This window comes from Schistocerca serialis, chromosome 8, assembly GCF_023864345.2.
Source record: "Schistocerca serialis cubense isolate TAMUIC-IGC-003099 chromosome 8, iqSchSeri2.2, whole genome shotgun sequence".
Classification (NCBI taxonomy): domain Eukaryota; kingdom Metazoa; phylum Arthropoda; class Insecta; order Orthoptera; family Acrididae; genus Schistocerca; species Schistocerca serialis.
Window position 1 is genome coordinate 151,028,423 of NC_064645.1, and position 22,313 is coordinate 151,050,735.

At 45.0% G+C, this 22,313-nt stretch overlaps 1 protein-coding gene across 1 annotated transcript in view; it reads left to right on the forward strand.

Annotated features, from left to right (window-relative positions):
* The window catches only part of LOC126416890 (uncharacterized), a 391,039-nt gene that overhangs the window by 365,048 nt on the left and 3,678 nt on the right, over positions 1–22,313 (forward strand). Inside the window, exons 4-5 of the mRNA XM_050084774.1 lie at positions 5,487–5,783; positions 10,320–10,514. Coding sequence (XP_049940731.1) covers positions 5,487–5,783; positions 10,320–10,514 — 492 coding nt within the window. The remainder of the gene's footprint in view (positions 1–5,486; positions 5,784–10,319; positions 10,515–22,313) is intronic.

Here is a 22,313-nt window from a genome sequence, read left to right on the forward strand (position 1 = left end):
ATTCGAACCTGCGACCGTAGCAGAAGCGCGGCTCCGGACTGGAGCGCCTAGAACCGCTCCGCCACCGCGGGCGGCCCCCCATTTATCATCTGCATTTCTTCTTGGTGTAGCAATTTTAATGGCCATTAGTGTCCATTAGTATGTTCTGTAGAAATGAACAGCATTTCAGTCACCTCGGTTCGGTATGTATCCTGTCGCACAGGGTCCGCCATGGGCCCTGACAACTTGTTCCATCCGTCATGTCATCGACGCGTACAAGGTGCGAATGGCGTCCTGTAGTATAGCCATCCATACTGCTTTCACCTGGTTGGCATTGGGTAACAGCGCTGCATCCATCGCTTCACAATATCCCACACATTTTCGATTGGCGCCAATAATGGTGATTTGGCGGGTCAGAGCAAAGGGCTTACATGCTGTGACACCAAGAAGGCACGTGTTCGTGCAGCAACATACAGTCGTGCATTGTCTTGCCAAAAAATGGCGTCTGGGGTGTTGCGCTGAAATTATGTGTCTACAGGTGGCAAGATATTAAAGATATTATTCACGTAGGTCACATAGGTCACAGAACCCTGGAGACGCACCAACTGTAATCTGCTGTTGTGCCCAATAGTACCGCAAACCATGAGGCCTTGAGTCAGCGTTGTATGTCATGTGCGAACGTGCTCACTGTCCTGTCCCTCCCCCCCCCCCCCCCCCCCCCCGCCCTGCGGGGAACCAAAATGCGGCCATCGTTTTCAAACAAACCGATCCTGGATTCGTCCGAAAACTTGTCTTGGGCCGTACCTATCACCAGTGACTCGTTCCACACACCGTTGCCGTCTAGCATGTTTCTGCACATTCGTCAAAGGTGGGCGGAGAAGTGGACGCCGCGCACGTAACACATGCCGTAATAAACGGCTACTGGCTGTCACCCCTGATAGTGTACGATGTGTTACACTGTTCCACAGTTGCGCCAGAGCCGAGAAGAACGCGTATCTGTCCTGGAGTGCCATTTGGATGAGGTGTCGATCTTCTCGAGGAGGGGGGGGGGGGGGGGGGGAAGGGAGGGGGGGCTTCTTTGAGTGGCGCGAACTGACCTATGTCGTCGTATTCTGTGAACTTCCGTAAACCATTCAGCACATATCCGTTGCACTGCCGAAACACTTCGTCCTAAGCGAGCAGCATTTTCCCGAATTAATGTATCACATCCTCTCATGCCAATAATGCGCCCTCTTTCAAACATTGATTTGAAGCTACGCATCGCGCATACGTCTACAAGGCATCCTGCATGTCTGCTCAAGTCACACTGATCCATTACTTTTGGTTTATAGCGACAACAAGAGCAGCAGGCACTTTTCACTGGTAGGTGATGTTGCGCCGCGATATCGTGTTGACCTCGAACCCTCAGGCCCAAGTGGTTCAAATGCTAATCGCTTCTAATGGCTCTGAGCACTATGGGACTCAACTGCTGAGGTCATTAGTCCCCTAGAACTTAGAACTACTTAAACCTAACTAACCTAAGGACATCACAAACATCCATGCCCGAGGCAGGATTCGAACCTGCGACCGTAGCGGTCTTGCGGTTCTAGACTGCAGCGCCTTTAACCGCACGGCCACTTCGGCCGGCTCGCTAATCGCTTCTGTAGAATATACCAATGTACATGTCCTGTGAATATGAACGTCCTATATCTGGGTGTTCAATGTGTTCCGTTTTCCTGAACATGACTGTATTTGAAAAGTAATCGCCATAACTGTTAATACATTTATCCCACTGTGAGACATGGCGGTTAATGCGTCCACAGAGAAATGTTTGTCATTGCCTACATTTACATCTACATCTACATGGATACTCTGCAAATCACATTTAAGTGCCTGGCAGAGGGTTCATCGAACCACCTTCACAATTTTCTATTATTCCTATCTCGTATAGCACACGGAAAGAATGAACACCTATATCTTTCCGTACAAGCTCTGATTTCCATTATTTTATCGTGGTGATCGTTCCGCCCCATGTAGGTCGGTGTCAACAAAATATTTTCGCATTCAGAGGAGAAAGTTGGTGATTGTAATTTCGTGAGAAGATTCCGTCGCAACGAGAAACGCTGCACACACCGGTACCTCTAGTACCCAGTAGCACGTCAACTTGTCTTGATGCATGCCTGTATTCGTCGCGGCACACTGTCCACAAGTTCATCAAGGCACTGTTGGTCCAGGTTGTCTCACTCCTCAACGGCGATTCTGCGTAGATCCCTCAGGGTGGTTGGTGGGTCACGTCGTCCATAAACAACCCTTTTCAATATATCCCAGGCATGTGCGATAGGGTTCATGTCTGGAGAACTTGCTGGCCACCCTAGTCGAGCGATGTCGTTATCCTGAAGGAAGTCATTCACAATAAGTGCACGATGGAGGCGCGAATTGTCGTCCATGAACACGAATGCCTCGTCAGTAGGCTGCCGATATGGTTGCACTATCAGTCGGATGATAGCATTCACGTATCGTACAGCCGTTACGGCGCCTGCCATGACTACCAGCGGCATACGTCATCCCCACACAATGCCACCCCAAAACATCAGGGAACCTCCACCTTGCTGCACTCGATGGACAGTGTGTCTAAGGCGTTTAACTTGACAGGGTTGCCTCCAAAAACGTCACCGACGATTGTCTGATTGGAGGCATATGCGACACTCACCGGTGAAGAGAACGTGATGCCATTCCTGAGCGGTCCATTTGGCATGTTGTTGGGCCCGTCTGTACCGCGATGCATGGTATCGTGGTTGCAAAGATGGACCTCACCGTGGACATCGAGAGTGAAGTTGCCCATCATGCAGCCTATTGCGCACAGGTTTGGTTGTAACACGATGTCCTCTGGCTGCATGGAAAGCATTATTCAACATGGTTGCGTTGCTGTGAGGATTCCTCCGAGCCATAATCCGTAGGCATCGGTCATCCACTGCAGTAGTAGCCCTTGGGTGGCCTGATCGAGGCATGTGATTGTTGTGGATTGGCAGGAGACCAACCCACTAAATTTAGAGGTAGCCGAAAGGCACGCGTTTTAGCTCACGCAGGCTGGCGTGAGGTCTGGAACAGGACAAGGAAATTAGAAAAACGGATGCAGATGGTGGAATACTTAACTTTAATGCATTAATGTTGAACGTAGCTCTTGTCTGTACATTATTTACAATATCAGTAGCAGCTGCTAATGGCGCCTTGCTAGGTCGTAGCAAATGACTTAGCTGAAGGCTATGCTAACTATCGTCTCGGCAAATGAGAGCGTATTTTGTCAGTGAACCATCGCTAGCAAAGTCGGCTGTACAACTGGGGCGAGTGCTAGGAAGTCTCTCTAGACCTGCCATGTGGCGGCGCTCGGTCTGCAATCTCTGATAGTGGCGACACGCCGGTCCGACGTATACTAATGGACCGCGGCCGATTTAATGGCTACCACCTAGCAAGTGTGGTGTCTGGCGGTGACACCACAGTCATCGACAGTTCCTGCCTCTCTGTATTTGCTCCATGTCCGAACAACATCACTTTGGTTCACTCTGAGACGCCTGGACGGTTCCCTTGTTGAGAGCCCCTCCTGGCAGAAAGTAACAATGCGGACGTGATAGAACCATGATATTGACCGTCTAGGCATGGTTGAACTACAGACAACACGAGCCATGCACCTCTTTCTCGGTGGAATCACTGGAACTGATCGGCTATCGGACCTCCTCCGTCTAATAGGCTCTGCTCATGCATGGTTGTTTTGATCTTCGGGCGGGTTCAGTGACATCTATGAACAGTCAAAGGGACTGTGTGTCTGATACAATATCCACAGTGAATGTCTGTCTTCAGGAGTTCTAGGAACTGGGGTAATGCAAAACATTTTTTATGTGTGTAATACTCTCAATGAGACGCCCTGCTAAACCCGCAGGACAGGACAGGTAGTTTAAGTTGTGAAAGGGCCAAAATAAGCGGCTGTAAGTTACACTCGAACATACAACCTTTTATTTGATCGAACATTACAAAAGCCAAGAAAATTTAAAAAAAAACACAGCTTTAGTTTTGGAACTTAATTTGCGTCTGAATGCGCCCTTCAGTCTCATGTCTTAAGGTCAAGATCACTTCAATTTAAAAACAGCTGAAGGCCAATAACTTAAAGCTCAACCGAAATCAGAAATTTAAAAGGCAAAGTCTTATCTTAAAACATTTCCTTAATTAGACTGAAAGCCCAAAGAATCTGACACTTGAAGAGCAAGCAACTTAAATTCTAAATCGGCTGAAGGTACAACAATGCCAAAGGCTTTGTGTAAAACAGTTCTTAAATTAGGCTGAAGGCCCAAACCATCTGACGCCTTAAGGGCACAACAACCCCAATCTAAAAATCGGCTAGAAGCCATACAAGTAGAAACAACAAGAAGAAAATAGAAAAGGCAGTACACCCAAGGGCGCTCAGAAGTTCCGAGGGTCGACCTGGAATCCAAACACTAACGCTCGCTTAGGTGAGAAGGCAGTCGGCCCAAGCATTGTCGATCCGACGACAATCCAACTGACAGATATTCAACGGACCCACGAACGAGATAACCTTCGCTTCACCCGACCAGCACACAACAGGGAGTTCAATGGAACAATGTAGAAGGTATTGGCGCCCGCAACCAATTATACATTGAGCTGAGAAACTACACACCATGCTGGACAGCCACAACACGATGAGGAAAATACACTGCCTGAATTTTCGTCAACGGCCAGGGCGGGTAAGCGGAACGTTAACGGCCACAAGGTAGAAGATTCCGCTGGTGCACTGCAATTCGAATAACCAAGTACAGTTAAACTCCACCGGAGGGTGACTAAAATTTGCCAACTTGAAAACACACATCGTTGCTGGCGGGAATATCCGAACAGCTGAAAACGAACTCGAAACGACACAATGTGAACAGTCGTGACTTGCTGGTAGATTAAGTCAAAACTCAGCTTTCATGTCCACGATCGGTTAGCCACGAACCTCGTAGCAATGGGAAGAGCACCACACACTCCGACACTGGATAGAGGCCGCCAGCGGGCCCGGCCAAACCACACTCCGTGGAGATTTCCTCGCTACTCCAAGCCCACCGACCAACTGCCCGCACACAGCCCAGCCAGAAACTGTGAGTGCCAGGCCAAAGACAGTCCAAGGTGCGAACATCGATAGACACCGCTGCTGCCACCCGCGGAAGGGGAGGATAACAGCATAATAGCGATCACCACGGGAGGCTAAACACAGAATAATAACCAAGGTTTAATCCAACGCACAGCATGAGCCAGCCACTTCTCACTCAAGTTTTACTATTTTAGCTGTATATTTTTGGAGATTTATATATGTTTAAGTACAAGAGTGCATTTTGCCCTATGCCTGTCCTGAAGTGGGGCATGATGTACATATAGACGACTTTTACAGTCCGCCTGTACGTTGTTAATAATGTAGAGACATGAATCGGTTAAGATCTTGGCTGTATTGTTCCTGTTGAATAACTTTAGGTTAACCGTGGCAGGTGGAGCAGGAGCACCACCCGCAGACTGCTGCCGGCTCCCAGGAGGAGGGGCGGGACCAGCAGCAGGATGAGGAGGAGGAGGAGGAGAGGCTGGGCGGCCTGGAGTACGAGGACTCGCTGGGCCCGGGCAGCACGGAGGGGCAGCCGGCGGCCGCCGCGGTGGCGACCACGCAGCGCTCCTACCTGCTGCAGCTGGCCGGCAACTCCACAATCGTCATGCTGCGCCGCAGCGACTTCGCCAAGTACCTCAAGCTCAACCTCGCCGCCAGGCTCTCCCTCGAGTACGACAACGTCAAGGTGAGTGCCCACCACCGACTGTCAGACATCTACATCCACATCTACATCCATGCTCCGCAAGCCACCTGACGGTGTGTGGCGGAGGGTACCTTCAGTACCTCTATCGGTTCTCCCTTCTATTCCAGTCTCGTATTGTTCGTGGAAAGAAAGATTGTCGGTATGCCTCTGTCTGGGCTCTAATCTCTCTCATGGTCTCTTCGCGAGTTATACGTAGAAGGGAGCAATATACTGCTTGACTCCTCGGTGAAGGTACGTTCTCGAAACTTCAACAAAAGCCCGTACCGAGCTACTGAGCGTCTCTCTTGCACAGTCTTCCACTGGAATTTTTCTATCATCTCCGTAACGCTTTCGAGATTACTAAATGATCTTCTCTACCTCTTCTGTCAACCCCATCTGGTACGAATCCCACACCGGTGAGCAGTATTCAAGCAGTGGGCGAACAAGTGTACTGTAACCTACTTCCTTTGTTTTCGTACTGCATTTCCTTAGCATCCTTCCAATGAATCTCAGTCCGGCATCTGCTTTACCGACGATTAATTTTATTTTGTCATTCCATTTTAAATCACTCCTAATGCCTACTCCCAGATAATTTATGGAATTAACTACTTCCATTTCCTGACCTGCTATATTGTAGCTGAATGATAAAAGATCTTTCTTACTGTGTATTCGTAGCACATTACACTTGTCTACATTGAGATTCAATTGCCATTCCCTGCACCATGCGACAATTCGTTGCAGATCCTCCTCCATTTCAGTACAATTTTCCATTATTACAACCTCTCGATATACTACAGCATCATCCGCAAAAAGACTCAGTGAACTTCCGATGTCATCCACAACATCATTTACGTATATTGTGAATAGCAACTGTCCTACGACACTCCCCTGCGGCACACCTGAAATCATTCTTACTTCGGAAGACTTTTCTCCATTGAGAATGACATGCGGCGTTCTGTTATCGAGGAACTCTTCAATCCAATCACACGACTCGTCTGATATTCCATATCCTCTTACTTTGTTCATTAAACGACTGTGGGGAACTGTATCAAACGCCTTGCGTAAGTCAAGAAACACGGCATCTACCTGGGAACCTGTGTCTATGGCCCTTTGAGTCTCGTGGACGAATAGCGCGAGCTGGGTTTCACACGATTGTCTTTTTCGAAACCCATGCTGATTCCTACAGAGTATATTTCAAGTTTCCAGAAAAGTCGTTATAATCGAACATAATACGTGTTCCAAAATTCTACAACTGATAGACGTTAGAGATATGGGTCTATAGTTCTGCACATTGTTCCACGTCCCTTCTTGAAAACGGGGATGACCTGTGCCCTTTTCCAATCTTTTGGAACGCTACGCTCTTCTAGAGACCTACAGTACACCGCTGCAAGAAGGGGGGCAAGTTCCCTCGCGTACTCTCTGTAAAATCGAACTGGTATCCCATCAGGTCCAGCGGCCTTTCCCTTTTGAGCGATTTTAATTGTTTTTCTATCCCTCTGTCATCTATTTCGGTATCTACCATTTTGCCATCTGTGCGACAATCTAGAGAAGGAACTCCATCTGCGTTGATATCATTATTCTACACCGCGTTTCCAAATTATGGTTGGTTGGTTGATTCGGGGAAGGGGATAAAACAGCGAGTTAATCGGTCCCGTCGGATTAGAAAAGGAAGTCGACCGTGCTCTTTCACAGGAACCATCCCGACATTTGCCTGAAGCGATATATGAAAATCACGGAAAACTTAAATCATGGTGGCCGGACGCAGGCTTTAACTGTTGTCCTCCCGAATGCGAGTCCTGTGAGCTAAACCGCCACCTCGCTCATTAGCAAACTTCCTCACTGAGCACATCGAGAGATCAACTTTACAAGTCTGCCACCATTCGCGTCGCCTTTATTAGGCAATGTTGGATATTCAAATGCCTAACACAAACAAACAAACAGACGAACACACTCAACACACACACACACACACACACTCACACATACAGTGTGACTCCAGTATCAGCAGCACAAGTTTCCATAAGGTCATTCCTAGAGCAGCGTTAGTCCATAATAACATGGACAGGTTTTATGTATCAGTTTTATATTTCACTAGCTCGAGTGTCCGCCGTTGTTCGGGATGTTTAGTACCTTCCACACAAAGTGATTGGCCCTGTGCCTTGTTAACACTCATAGCGAATCCAAGCCACATGGGGAAGTGCAATGGCTTTAAATCGAAGTCCATATTTGAATCACTGGGTGTCAACAGTTGGGACGAATTAATACATCTGTACAGCCGTATGAAAAGATGATTAACTGCGCCATATGTCTTTACATTTTGCTATGAAGGCGCGGCACAGGGCGGGGGTTTGAGAGGAAAGGAGCTCCCAGGGGATCAGGGGGATCAAGGCACCGAGAGGTGTGGAGGACGCTCATATGTTCAAGAATATTTGCTCTACTTTCCCCGTGCATTTGTAACAGTGATGCTTTGTGGATATATCTCTTCCTCCTGCACGCTGAATTTATGTACAGTGTTACTCTGTCAGCAAATGTGTTAGTAATGTTATATGTAATGCATACTAGTAAATCTATTACATTTACAGTAGCCTTGTAGAGGAAATTTCATCCTCTCTTTAATGTAAAATGTCGTTATTTAACCCAAGCAAGAGACAGTTCGTACGCGCATGTATTTAGCGCCCCCTGCTGCCCTATTTTTCCTCGTCGCTTGAACCTGTATAATCGTAACAGTTGGCCTTTGTCGCTGGCATGATGTACAGTTGTGTAAATATTTTATCCTGTGACTCCTGTTATAATTTGAGAAGAGCCTCTACCAGTGGACATTCATTCTGAAGTACGCTAAATGTAATCTGGCTGCTATCTAAAGCCATGGCTATGGATAATTCTTGTTTTTGTCAGTTTTATATATGACAAGAGCCGCTCGGCTTCAGGTAATCTAATGTACCACCATGTATGTGATTTAACAAGTGAGTACGCTTATCTCACAAATTTTTTCTATTAATATTTTGTTAAGTTTGTAAAGTCCGCGCTGATAGCTGAATGCGCCGGCACGGTAGCTCAACGTGTTCGGTCAGAGGGCTTAGCCACCCCCTGTAATAAAAAAAATCTGAGTGAACGGATCAACGAACAACCTGAACGAGTGTCATCGGACGTCCGCCACGAACAAAGTCAACGAACAATATTGAACAAAATGAGATTTTAAAAAAATGTTCAGTGTGACGGACTGCCGTCGTAAGGGGCCCGGGTTCGATTCCTGGCTGGGTCGGGGACTTTCTCCGCTCAGGGACTGGGTGTTGTGTTGCCTTCATCATCATTTCATCCCCATCCGGCGCCCAGGTCGCCCGATGTGGCGTCGAATGTAATAAGACCTGCACCAAGGCGGCCGGACCTGCCCCATGAGGGACCTCCCTGCCAATGACGCCAAACGCTCATCTCATTTCCATGTTTGTAAAAATAATTTCTGTAACTGGTTGTATACATTTTTAGGGTCCACTCTTTCTGAAGAAGATATTTTTAGAAATATCGATACCTAGGTCAGTGACTGATAAGCCTTTTGTTTTGCAACTGGTTGGCTGACTTTTTTTCAACCTAATAAATTTCTTTAATTGAACAGTTTTCTCAAAATCGAATGATAAAGATTTATAGTGGAGAAAAAGTTGTTCTTTTTTTTTGTTTTTTATGCGAACTTAACTACAGAGTAAGATACAAACTTGTTCATTACCATAAAACAGCTTTTTTAAGGCACATCAGATGACTTGAAATTACCCTCATGGTTTAACGGTAAATACAGTTGCGTGAAGCAACCAGCATTCCATGTTCCACGTGGCGATACGATATGGAATCTTATCGTTGTTCTTTGGCCGTCATCCCAACATAAACCAGTTAACCCGCTTCAACTAAGACAATATCCATCACATCACGAGTCACATCACGTATCGTATCCCTTCAGTGACAACCACGCCTAGGTGGCTAGAAAATGGAGTCGTATTCGGTATGCCACGAATGGTTCTAGGCGCTTCAGCCAACAACCGCGCTGCTGCTACGGTCGCTGGTTCGAATCCTGCATCGGGCATGGATGTGTGTAATGTCCTTAGGTTAGTTAGGTTTAAGTAGTTCTAATGGTTCAAATGGCTCTGAGACTTAACTTCTGAGGTCGTCAGTCCCCTAGAACTTGGAACTACTTATACCTAACTAACCTAAGGACATCACACACATCCATGCCCGAGGCAGGGTAAGAACTTGCGACCGAAGCGGTCGCGCGGTTCCAGACTGTAGCGCCTAGAACCGCCACTCCGGCCGGCTAAGTAGTTCTAAGTCTAGGGGACTGATGACCTCAGATGTTAAGTCCCATAGTGCGTGGAGCCATTTAAACCATTCGGTATGGCAGCGGTACAAATGCCCGTCCATTTTTCCAGATTTGAGTTTCCTGTGGTTTCCCTAAATCCTCTGAGGGAATTCCGGAGTGGTTTCTTTGAAAGCTCATGGTTGATTTCCTTCCGCGGCGCAAGGACAGCTCAGTGAGTGCGTGCTGTTTCATTCCAGGTGAACCGCGTGCTGCTGGAGCCGCCGCGGCTGCTGGTGAACGTGAGCGTCATCACTCCAGACGAGGGCGGCGGGGGCGGTGCGGGGGCGGCGGGAGGCAGGCCGCAGCCCGAGGACCAGCAGGAGGAGCCGCTGCACGCGCTGGCAGAGGCCAACGCCACGCTGCTCGAGCTCTCCGGCGAGGAGTACCACGTGGTAAGTGGGCGGCCGCCCCAGGCTGTCGACTTTGTTATGAGAATTGCTCGTGGCCTGCAAATAAGTTATTAGAGAGATGTGCCAGGATAGCTGCTCTTTACTAACAGCAAACTGTTTCGGTGTGCATCGCCATTGTCAAGTATCTGCGACCACAATTTTTGTGAGACCATGTATTAACGTGCATGCCATTTATATGAAAGTGACTATACAGGGTGAAAAGTATTTAAACCGACAAACTCTGGGAGGTTGTAGCGGACATCAGAACTGATATTTTTCCCTAGTGTCATTTTTTCCTATGAGGAGTATTTAAGGGGATACGGAATCGGATTTTGGGTTAAAAAATCGAATTTTTTTTTTATTGGCGTATTATATTCTGCCATGTTTCCTCTTTAAAATGACGTATCATACATAGCTCTACTACAATTATAACTATTTTATTTTTATATATTTGTGAGATCGGGTATTGCGCTTTAGTTATACACGTCTCTCGTGGCTGACCATGAACTTTTTGGCAGTACCTTTAAAGTGACATGAATTCAAATATCCCGGTTTCCAGCGACTATTTATACACTAGTTGCCCGAAAATGTTTCTCTCTGGTTTCCTCAAGTTACTCTTTGACTTTGTGGCGGGACTGTTTTGTAAACAGTGTGATATAAGAAAGTAGTTGTTGTTGAGTTATTTCGTATTTAGTGCTTCATTTTTTGCAGTGAAAATGCCTAGAGCTAAAGCAAAAGTATTTAAAAAGCGTGTGAACTGGCAAAAGAAAAGAAATAATGATTCATTAGCAAAGCAAAGCAGTTCATCATCATCACTGTTGGAAAATGTGAATCCACTTATTACTGATTTGCCGAACGAACTTACACCAAATGAAAACAGTGCTTCTCATAAAAAACTAAGAGATTTGGAAGAGAAATATAATTTACTTGATAGAAGGAATGAAGTTTTTGAACTCATTGATACGAATATATTGTGTGAAGCTCTTGAAAACAGTTTGTGCTGCAAAAAATGTCATGGAAACGTTTCTCTGAAAGTAGAATCCCATGTTGGCCTGGCTGCCCAGTTTAATTTAATATGCAGTGTTTGTAAATACAGCTGTAAGTTTCCAAGTTCGGTTTCAGTAACTGTAAATAATGGATACAAGAAAACTGAACTTTATAGTGTAAATATTAGGTTAGTTTATGGATTGCGAGCAATTGGTAAGGGCAAAGCAGCTGGTGATATGCTATGTGGTGTTCTAAATCTTCCAAGTGCACCTTCAAAGTTTGAAGCTTACAATTATGTACTAGGATCTGCAGTTGAAGATGTAGCACAGAAGTCAATGCAGGTTGCTGTGGAAGAAGCAGTGGAAGAAAATGACGGCAGTCGTGACCTGACAGTGGCGTTTGATGGCACGTGGCAGAAAAGGGGCCACACCTCCAACAATGGTGTTGTAACAGCAACTAGTGTTGATACTGGCAAGGTTATTGATGTTGCAATAATGTCTAAATACTGTAGGTGCACAGGCAGGCTGAAAAATGAACACAGTGATGACTGTATTGCTAATTATTATGGTAGTAGTGGTGGCATGGAGGTTGCTGGGGTGAAGAAAATTTTTCATCGCTCTTCACAGTGGTATAATGTTCGCTATGTCAAATATCTGGGAGATGGTGACTCTAAAGCATTCAAAGAAGTTTTGGAAAGCAAACCATATGGGAACAGTGTAAATATAAGCAAACTTGAATGTATAGGACATGTGCAGAAGAGAATGGGTGCCAGGCTGAGAAGTTTAAAATCAGTTATGAAAGGGAAAAAACTAGATGATGGGAAAACCTTGGATGGCAGAGGAAGATTGACTGATTCCATAATAGACCACATTCAGAACTGCTATGGCCTTCCAATCAGGCAAAATACAGGCAATCTTGAAGAAATGAGGAGAGCTATATGGGCTTTATATTTCCACACCGCATCCACGGATGAGCATCCACAACATGGTTTGTGCCCCAAAGGTGAAAACAGCTGGTATAAATACAATAGGGGACTAACAACAGGAGAGAAATACATTCACCACCACAGTCTACCATCAGCCATCATGGCAGAAATAAAGCCCATTTTCAGAGATCTGGCTGACAGAAGTCTTCTGATGAAATGTCTTCACGGAAAAACGCAGAACCCCAACGAGTGCTTGAATAGTGTGATATGGCATCGTCTCCCAAAAACAGTGTTTGTCGGAATTAATACACTACATTTTGGTGTGTATGATGCTGTGGCAACCTTCAATCTTGGAAATATAACTAAATGCCAGGTCCTTCAAAAGTTGGGTATGTGTGTTGGTTCCCATACGGTACGTGCTATGTTCTTTTTAGATCAGCACAGACTAAGGCATGCTGATAATATAATCAAGACATTAGTGAAAAAAGCAAGACAGGTGCAGAGGGGTGCCAAAAGAAGACTTGAAGATGATTATGAAGACTGTGAAGAGGGTATTAGCTACGGATCAGGAATGTTTTAATCTTCTTTCTCCGTTTCCCGTAAGTTTACATTTACTTCATCTAGGAACATTATCTCAGGTACTGGTCAACCTAGAAGTCTGAAATTTTTATGACGTAGTGACATAGGTCCCTATTACATACTGAAACAACGATTTTTTAATTACTTGATTTACAAAAGACTTAGGGGTGATAGTCTAGTAAAAAGCGATGGAAAAAATTTACTTAAAAATAAATGTACAATATCTCTGTAAGAAAATACTTTGACAATAAACTGTTGTTTCAGTATTGTTGTAACATATGAATGCACATACAGTAAAATTTTTACCTCTCTGTCTCCAGTAGTTTGTGAGAAAATGTTCCCTATAGTAGGCATATATTAACATTGCGGGGATAGGTGATTCCGTATCCCCTTAAACCGGTAGAGCAAGATTTCTCTGGCGGCAAATTAATTGACCAAGACACACTTTTCCATTTTTTATGACCAAGAGACAACACATTAACACAACCCAATTTCAATTAAAGTAGATTTTTAAAAATTCCTCCATTGACACGTAAACAAAGGTTACACCGTCGGATCACGTTCTGTCTGACACGGGCAAAAACCACAGGAGTATCCAGAATCATTCCTGCTGCTGCTACTCTCCGGGCAACCAGATCCTCTTCTGTCGCAACAGCAGTTGCGTGAGCAAGGTTGCGCATCTCTTCCCTCACAAGAAAGTCCAGAGGGGACATATCTGGCGATCGAGCAGGCCATAGTACAGGACCACCTCTGCCAATCCACGTTTCTTGGAACGGTCGGTCCAGGAATCGACGCACACGATGTCTGAAATGTGCCGACGCCCCGTCGTGTTGGAACCACATGCGTTGTCTTGTAGGGAGCGGGACGTCTTCCAGCAATTCTGGCAATGCTCTGGTGAGAAAATTGTAATAGTGCCTGCCATTTAATGGCCTAGGTAGCAGATACGGCCCAAATAAACAGTTCCCAACAACACCGACCCACACATTAACGAAGAACCGCACTTGATGAGCGCTAGTAAATGTGGCATGTGGGTTGTCCTGACTCCAAACATGCGAATTGTGCATGTTGGAGACTCCATCACGCCAGAACGTTGCTTCATCGTTAAACAACATAGAGGGTGGAAATGTAGGATGCATTTCACACTGTTCCAGGTACCACTGCGAAAACTGTGCTCTGGGTGGATAGTCAACTGGTTCCAGGTTGTGGACACGCTGTAAGTGAAATGGACGTGACAATTGCTCTCGAAGAACTGTTCTTACATTCGTCTGATTCGTCCCCACGTTACGTGCAATTGCACGAGGGCTGATTGAAGGATCCCGCTCCACATGCTGCAAGACAGCTTCCTCAAATTGCAGCGTTCTTACCGTACGGCGCGTCCCTATCCAGGTAATCTGCTAAATGACCCGGTCTCATGCAGACGTTGGTACACAGCAGCAAAGGTCGTATGATGCGGGATACGCCTATTAGGATATTGTTATTGATAAACCCGCTGTGCAGCTCGTCCGTTGTGGTGCGCTATGTAATACGTACCAACCATACCAGTGTACTCACTCCTGGTGTATCACTCGATCAGTAAACAGAGACAATACACTACTACACTGGTGGACAGCGGTTGCCTACAACTGAAGAGTGTAATACGCCCTCTAACAACCGAAGATCATAATACGGCCTCTAGCAACTGAAGAGCGTAATACGGCCTCCACCGGTTTAAATAATCCTCATAGGAAAAAATTGCATTAGGGAAACATAGTTCTTTTGATGTCCCTTCCAATCTCTCAGAGTTTGTCGGTTGAAATACTTTTCACCCTGTATTGTATTCATCTCTAGACTGATGTGACGTCCATATTACCTCGTTAGTGAACTATCATATAACTGTCAATGTTTTGAATAGATGGTAAATGACGTAAATATATTTAAAACAATACTTTAATTATGGTTTGCGAGGAGTCCACTCCTATGGGTTATACGAGAGTGAGTCAAATAAAAACCTTAAATTTGTAATAACAAATCGAAATTTCGTGCCGTTATTCTGTAAGTTGGTAAGCGTGCTACTAACAGCGTGCAGAATGGCCTGTAGGTGGCAGCATAGTGCAGATGCACACATACCGTAGCAGTATCAGTATAAAGATGGCCGCCCCACTTGCGACTTGCACCAGGGAAGAACAGGTTCTGTTATTCGGTTTTTGCGTAGTGAATCTGTGAAACCTACTGAAATTCATCGACGAACGAAGCTTCAGTACGGTGATGCATGTTTGTCACAGCAGCAAGTCTACGAATGGGGTAGGAAGTTCGCAAATGGTGTGACTTCAGCGGAAGATGCTCCTCGTCCAGGTCAGACACAACAAGTTGAGACCACAGAACATTGCAGCAGTTGAAGCCATAGTGAAACAAAACCCCCGAGTACACTAAATGGCATTGCAGTATTTTTACAGATTAGTCATGGATCAGCACACCGCATTGTGCATGATGTGCTCCAGTTTCACAAAGTGTCTGCTAGATGGGTGCCACGGCAGCTGACTCCTGAAATGAGAGAACGACGTGTTGATGCTTGTGAAGTACTTCTTCGGCGCTTTGAACGAGAAGGTGATGGCTTCCTTGCACGAATCCTTACTGGGGAAGAAACCTGGGTTCACTTCCACCAACCGGAAACGAAGGAGCGAGCAAGGGCGCCATCACCAAAACCAAAGAAGTTTCGCGCCGAACCATCAGCTGGGAAGGTTATGCTGACTCTCTTTTGGGACGAAAAGGGCGTCATTTTGGAGCGTTACATGCCTATAGGGACCACTGTCGCCAGTGCATCATACGCAGATCTCCCAAAAAATCTTCTGCGATCTGCAATCAAATCAAAGCGACGTGGATTGCTGTCAGCAGGTGTCCTTTTGCAACATGACAATGCAAGGCCCCCACATTGCCCGTACAACAGTTGCAACAGACCTGCATTTTGAGTGTCTTTCTCATCCACCATACTCAACAGACCTTGCCCCAAGTGATTTCCATATGTTTGGACCACTCAAAGACGCAATGGGAAGAAAAAAGTTCCGTTCTGATGAAGAGGTACGCCACGCGTTGCAAGAGTGGTTGCGAGCACTAACAAGAGAATTTTTTTCTAAAGGAATTTATGCACTTTGTAAGCGCTGGAGGACTTGCATTGAACGTGGGGGGGGGATTATGTTGAAAAGTGATACAGCTTTGTACCACTTCTGCACAATAAATAATATTTTAAAAAATATTAAAGGTTTTCATTTGACTCACCCTCGTGTGTTTACAAAAATGGTTCAAATCCATCACACCATATACAAATTTTGTATAACTCATGCGTATCCTACCACAGCCTCTCAACGACGACACCTTCCCATACACCACAGTGTCATAAGTAAATAGACACAGACTGCTGCTTATACAGCCTGTCAGATCGTTGATGTTCGTAGATAATAGGAATAGTTCTATCACACGTCGATGGGGCGCTCGTGAGAACAACCTTTTCTCTTATGGACGCTAGTTGTCGAGAACAACGTACCGCGTTCCATTAAGAAGTCTTAGAGCCACTCACATATGTGGGAACCTCTTCCGTATGTTCGTACCTTCATTAACAGTCTACAGTGGCGCTCCGTGTCAAACGATTTCGCGAAATCTAGGCATATGGAATGTGCCTATTGCTCTTCATACGTGGTTCGCAGTATATCATGTGACAAAAGGGCAAACTGAGATTTACACGGGCGATGCTTTCTAAATCCGTTCTGATTTGTGGATAGGAGTTTTTCTGTCTCAGTTTATTATATTCGAACTGAGAACATGTTCAAGAATTCTGCAGCAAATCGATGTTTAGAATATTGCGGTCCGTTCTCTTACCCTTCTTATACACAGAAGTCACTAGTGCTTTCTTCCAGCCGCTTGGGACTTTGTGCTGGGCGAGAGATTCACGACAAATGCAAGCTAAATAAGAGACCATTGCTGTAGAGCACTCTTTGTAAAACCGAACTGGGATTCCATTTGGACTTGGCGAATTACTCGTTTTCATCTCTTTCAGTCGTTTCTTAACGCCAGAAATGCCTATTACTTTGTCAGCCATACGGTACTGTGTGTGGTCAAATGACGATATTTTTGTACTGCCCTCCTAAGTGAATGAATTCTTACGGTATCTTAAACGCAAAATTTAAAACTTCATCTTTCTTTTTGCTGTCTTCTATTACCACAAGAGACTAGTCGACCAGTGATTGGATGGAAGCCTTCGACCCGCTTAGGGATTTTACGTAGGGCGAGTATTTCCTCGAGTTCTCGGAAAGACCTTTTTCTAAGATATGACGTTGGTAGTTGTTGCACGATTCGAGCATCGATCTTTTTACGGACGCACGAATTTCTGCTAACTTTTGTTTGTCGTCTTATTCGCATTGTTTTTTAAACTGAGAGTGCAACAGTCTCTGCTCCCTCAACATTTACCAGGTTTTATTACTAAACCACAGTGACTCTTTTCTGTTCTTAATCCACATACTCGGCAAGTAGTTCTCCAGATTGCAGATTATCGTCAGTTTAAGCTTTACCCATATTTTTTCTGCATCTATCGGACTGGAACTAAATGATATTAATTCGTTGTCTAAGTGGGATGCTAATTATTTCATTTCTGCTCTTTCTAGCGAAAATATCTTGGTTGTAAGACGATCTCAATTATTTTTTTTTTTTACACGACCGGGTGATTTCGACGAAGTGCCAGTTTCAAGTACTCACACGTGTGTAAACGTAATTTTACACGGTTACCCTGTGTGGATGTACACAATGTACGTGATTCACTTACACTGTATACATTCACACAGGGCGACTGTGTAAAATTGAGAGGATATGAGTAAGCACTTGAAAACGCGATACTGTGAAATAAATTATTGTGATCGTCTTACACCTAAGCTGGAAAATGGAAATGTCTCTTAATTCGTATTTGGCGGTACATTTTTGAAATACTTACTGACTAATCCGTAATCTATCGTCAAAGTACGGTACTTCTCCCCAAACACTGCTGCACCCAACTACCCTCAAATTTGGCAGCCTATTTTTCTGTCTACCTCACGTTTCATACCCCTACACCTTTCACACTGCTCGCTAAGCCAAATCAAGTTATTTATGATCTCTGTGTATTAATTTCAAATTTCGCCCGTTTCTAAGTGATAAGCTCAATAATAATAAATTGTATTTGTCTCGTTTTGTTTTAATATTGTAACATTACATGTGTAGATTACTTTTGGGCACGCATACGAATTTTAGAAACTATCTGTTCGTATCGTGCTGTAGTTCGGTGGCTAAATGGATAACATCAGCCTGGAAAAATACATCGTCCGTCCAAAAGGTTTCGCGACTGATTTTATTCCTGGCATATTGACGACGTCAGCGCAGTGATTAAGATAGCAACCTAAACTGACGTCTGTGAACACCAGATGTGTATTCGACCAGTCAGTTGTGGTTCACAAAATGGTTCAAATGGCTCTGAGCACTATGCGACTTAACTTCTAAGGTCATCAGTCGCCAGAACTTAGAACTAATTAAACTTAACTAACCTAAGGACATCACACACATCCATGCCCGAGGCAGTATTCGAACCTGCGACCTTAGCGGTCGCTCGGCTCCAGACTGTAGCGCCCAGAACCGCACGGCCACTCCGGCCGGCGTGTGGTTCAAATGGCTCTGAGCACTATGGGACTTAACATCTGAGGCCATCAGTCCCCAAGAACTAAGAACTACTTAAACCTAACTAACCTAAGGACATTACATACATCCATGTCCGAGGCAGGATTCGAACCTGCGACCTTAGCGATCGCGCGGTTCCAGACTGAGGCGCCTAGAACCGCGCTCGGCCACCAAGGCCAGCCAGTCAGTTGTGAATAGGCAGTGTTAAACAGTGTGCGTGCGGTCATAGTGCCTCAAAGTTGTTGTCTCAGTAATCGCAATGGAGCAACGAACTGGACATAACTAAATCACGTGTTCAAGACATTCTCCAGAATGTTTCGAAGAAGACAAACGTGTGTGAAAAATTTGTCACGCAAAACCTTGACTCAGAAACAAAAAACAACGACGCGTGGACGCCGGCCGCGAATTGATTGAAATAAAAATCGCGGACAACAGTTTTCCGGAAAAAAAATCATCATGGATGACGAGACTTGGTGTTATCAACACGAACCTACCATAAAACGACAATGTGCAGAATGGGTCTCCAATGTTTTCCACGACCAAAGAAGGTGCAAATGTAGCACGTGAGTTAAGCCATATCCCTAAGAAATGCTTTTCTCACGGTCTCATATGGCTGTATAAGCGTTCTGCGCTTTGTAGGTAGGTGTGGGTGTGCAGGTAGGTGTGGGTATGTGTGGAGAAGATTGGGGAGGGCTGCGTGACTATGTAGAACACCTGAAGCATTAAAATCAGTATCTTAACTTTTCACTACTGTTATTAATTCGTTCTCGAAATTTTATGGCATGACGAGGTATATAATTCTCCGTCAGTCACATTTTACTTCATCCACTGGACATCTCGATGGTTAACAATCATCAGATGGAAACCATATTTCGTAAAGCTGTTGTTAGTGGCGAGAGTCGGTGATTTCTTGCGGTAGCGCGAAAGGTGGGCACATTGTCTCTCAAAATTCCGTTTATTCATCTATCCTTTGATTCATTCGTTGGCTCGCGTAGTCCCACGGAATAGAATACGTGAAAGAGATTACAATAAATAAATAATAAACTTTTTTCATATCAGGTGTCACAGTCACAAATTTATTAAAATGCAGTTCCGTTTTCCACCTTACCTATCTTACAATAACTGCCCTGTTATATCACATGATCAATGTAAGCCATCTGCAATTTCCAATTGCAACTCCTATCGCCGTAGCTTTATACCATTCCCTCATGGGAAGTGTGTGCAAATGTGCGTAGACTCTAGCAAGAACAAAGTTCCATAATCGTCAGCGATGAAAAATGAACTCTTCGCTCGAGTCTCCTACGGCATCTGTTACGTGCTTAAAGAACAGAAGCACACTTCTAGGCATCGTGTAATATCACGATGATAGAGCTATCAACTAGTATCAAACAACGCTTTAATTTGAGCGATAAATACGGTAAATATCTGAGGATGTACAAAAATTGTTTCAAATGGCTCTAAGCACTATGGGACGTAACATCTGAGATCATCAGTCCCCTAGATTTACAACTACTTAAAACTAACTAACCTAAGTACATCAAACACATCCATGTCCGAGGCAGGATTCGAACCTGCGACCGTAGCAGCAGCAGGGTTCCGGACTGAAGCGCCTAGAACCGCTCGGCCACAGCGGCCGACTGCGGATGTACATTTGGAGCACAGCTTTGTACGGTAGCGAAGCACGGACTGTGGGAAAACTGGCACAGAAGAGAATCGAAGCACTTGAGATGTGATGCCGCAGAAGAATGTTGAAAGTAAGGTTGACTGATAAGGTAAGGAATGACGAGGTTGTCCGCTGAATCGGCGACAAAAGGAATATGTGGAAAACGCCGACAAGGAGAGGGGATAGAGGTAAAAACTGTACGTGAAGACAGATCGGAATGTATCAAACAAATAGCTGAGGACGTAGGTTGCAAGTGCCACTCTGAGATGGAGAGGTTGGCACACGAGAGGAATTCGTGGTGGACCACATCAAACGAGTCAGAAGACTGGCGACTCAAAAGAGAAAAAAAAAAGAAAAGGGAAGAAAAAGCTACTGAATGTTCACAGTGTTGCGACAGGTGACGTTTCATCCTCCACCAGATACTTGACCTTTGGTGCGTACGTTTAAACGTCTGAAAGTAATGATCCTGCGACAATCGTCGGAAGTATGCAGGCCGAAGAAGGGAGCGTTATGGTCTGGGGAACGTTCTCGTGGCATTTTGTGGGTAAACTCGACATCTGGAAGGTACGTCGAATCAACACATGTGTGCGTCCATCCTTGGGGACCATATCCTTCTCTACAAGGAGTACCTCTAAATCACGGGGATGCGGGTTCGATTCCCCTCGGACGTGGGTGTGTGTGTTTGTCATTAGGATAATTTACGTTAAGTAGTGTGTAAGCTTAGGGACTGATGACCTTAGTAGTTAAGTCCCATAATATTTCACACACATTTGAACATTTTGTATGTGTGCTGATGACCGCGTAGATGAGCGCTCCACAAACTGCACAATCAAACTCCTGGTTAAATCCGCAGGGCAAAACAGGTAGTTGGAATTGTGGAAAGGGGCCAAAAATGAGTGGCTGTCAGTTACACTCGAACACATATAACTTTATTTAGTTGCCCAAACATTACAGCGCAAATTTCCGAGCTTAACTATCTACTGAATATGTTACACAATCTTATGGTTTAAGGGCACAACTTCTTTAATTTTTAAAACGGCTGAAGGTCCATGATTTAACACAGCTACAATAAATTTTCAAAAGGCAGAAAGCGCAAGGTTTTATCCTTAAATGATATTTCAAATGAGGCTGAAGGCCCAAACAATGTAAGGCTTGGCAAGTAAGTAATTTTAATTTTAAAACAGCTGAAGGCCCATGATTTAGAAACACAACTACAATAAATTTTCAAAGGCAGAAGGCCCAAAGCTTTATCCAAAAATATTTTAAATGAGGCTGAAGGCCTAAACAATGCAAGACTTCACATATAAGAAACTTTCAGTTTAAAACGGCTGAAGAACCATTATTTAAAAGCCAACTAAAAGCATACAAATTCAAACCATCGGCTATGAGCCATGAAAATACACAGTCAAACACCAATAAGAAAAGGCAGTACAGCCAGCGGCGCTCAGAAGTTTCCGGGGGTCGGTCTGCACTTGAAATATTAACGTTCGCTTAGGGGAGACATGTAGTAGGCCCAACTGTATCCGATCCATCGGCAACCCAACCAAGAGACAGCCCCCGAGAAGACGACTTGGTTTCCACCCGACCAGTACACAAGGAACTCCAAAGACAAAACGTAAAAGACGTAGCCTCCCACAACCATGTACACATAAGCTGTCAAAACTACACACACGTGTTGGATAGCGACAACACGGTGAGGAAAGGACACTGCCTGAATTTTATGTCAGCGGCTAGGGCAGGTTACCGGAACGCTAACGGCCAAAAGGCAAAAAACTCCGCCGGTGCACTTGGACTTCAAATAACCAAAATACATTTAAACTCCACCGGATGATGGCCAAACTTTCGCCAACTCGAACACTCGCTGTTGCTCTAGCGGAATACCCCCAACAGCCAACCATGAAAACCCACGGCACAATATGAACACACTGGCTTTGGTAATTAAATCACCACCCAACTTTGATGTCCTGGGTCGGTGAGC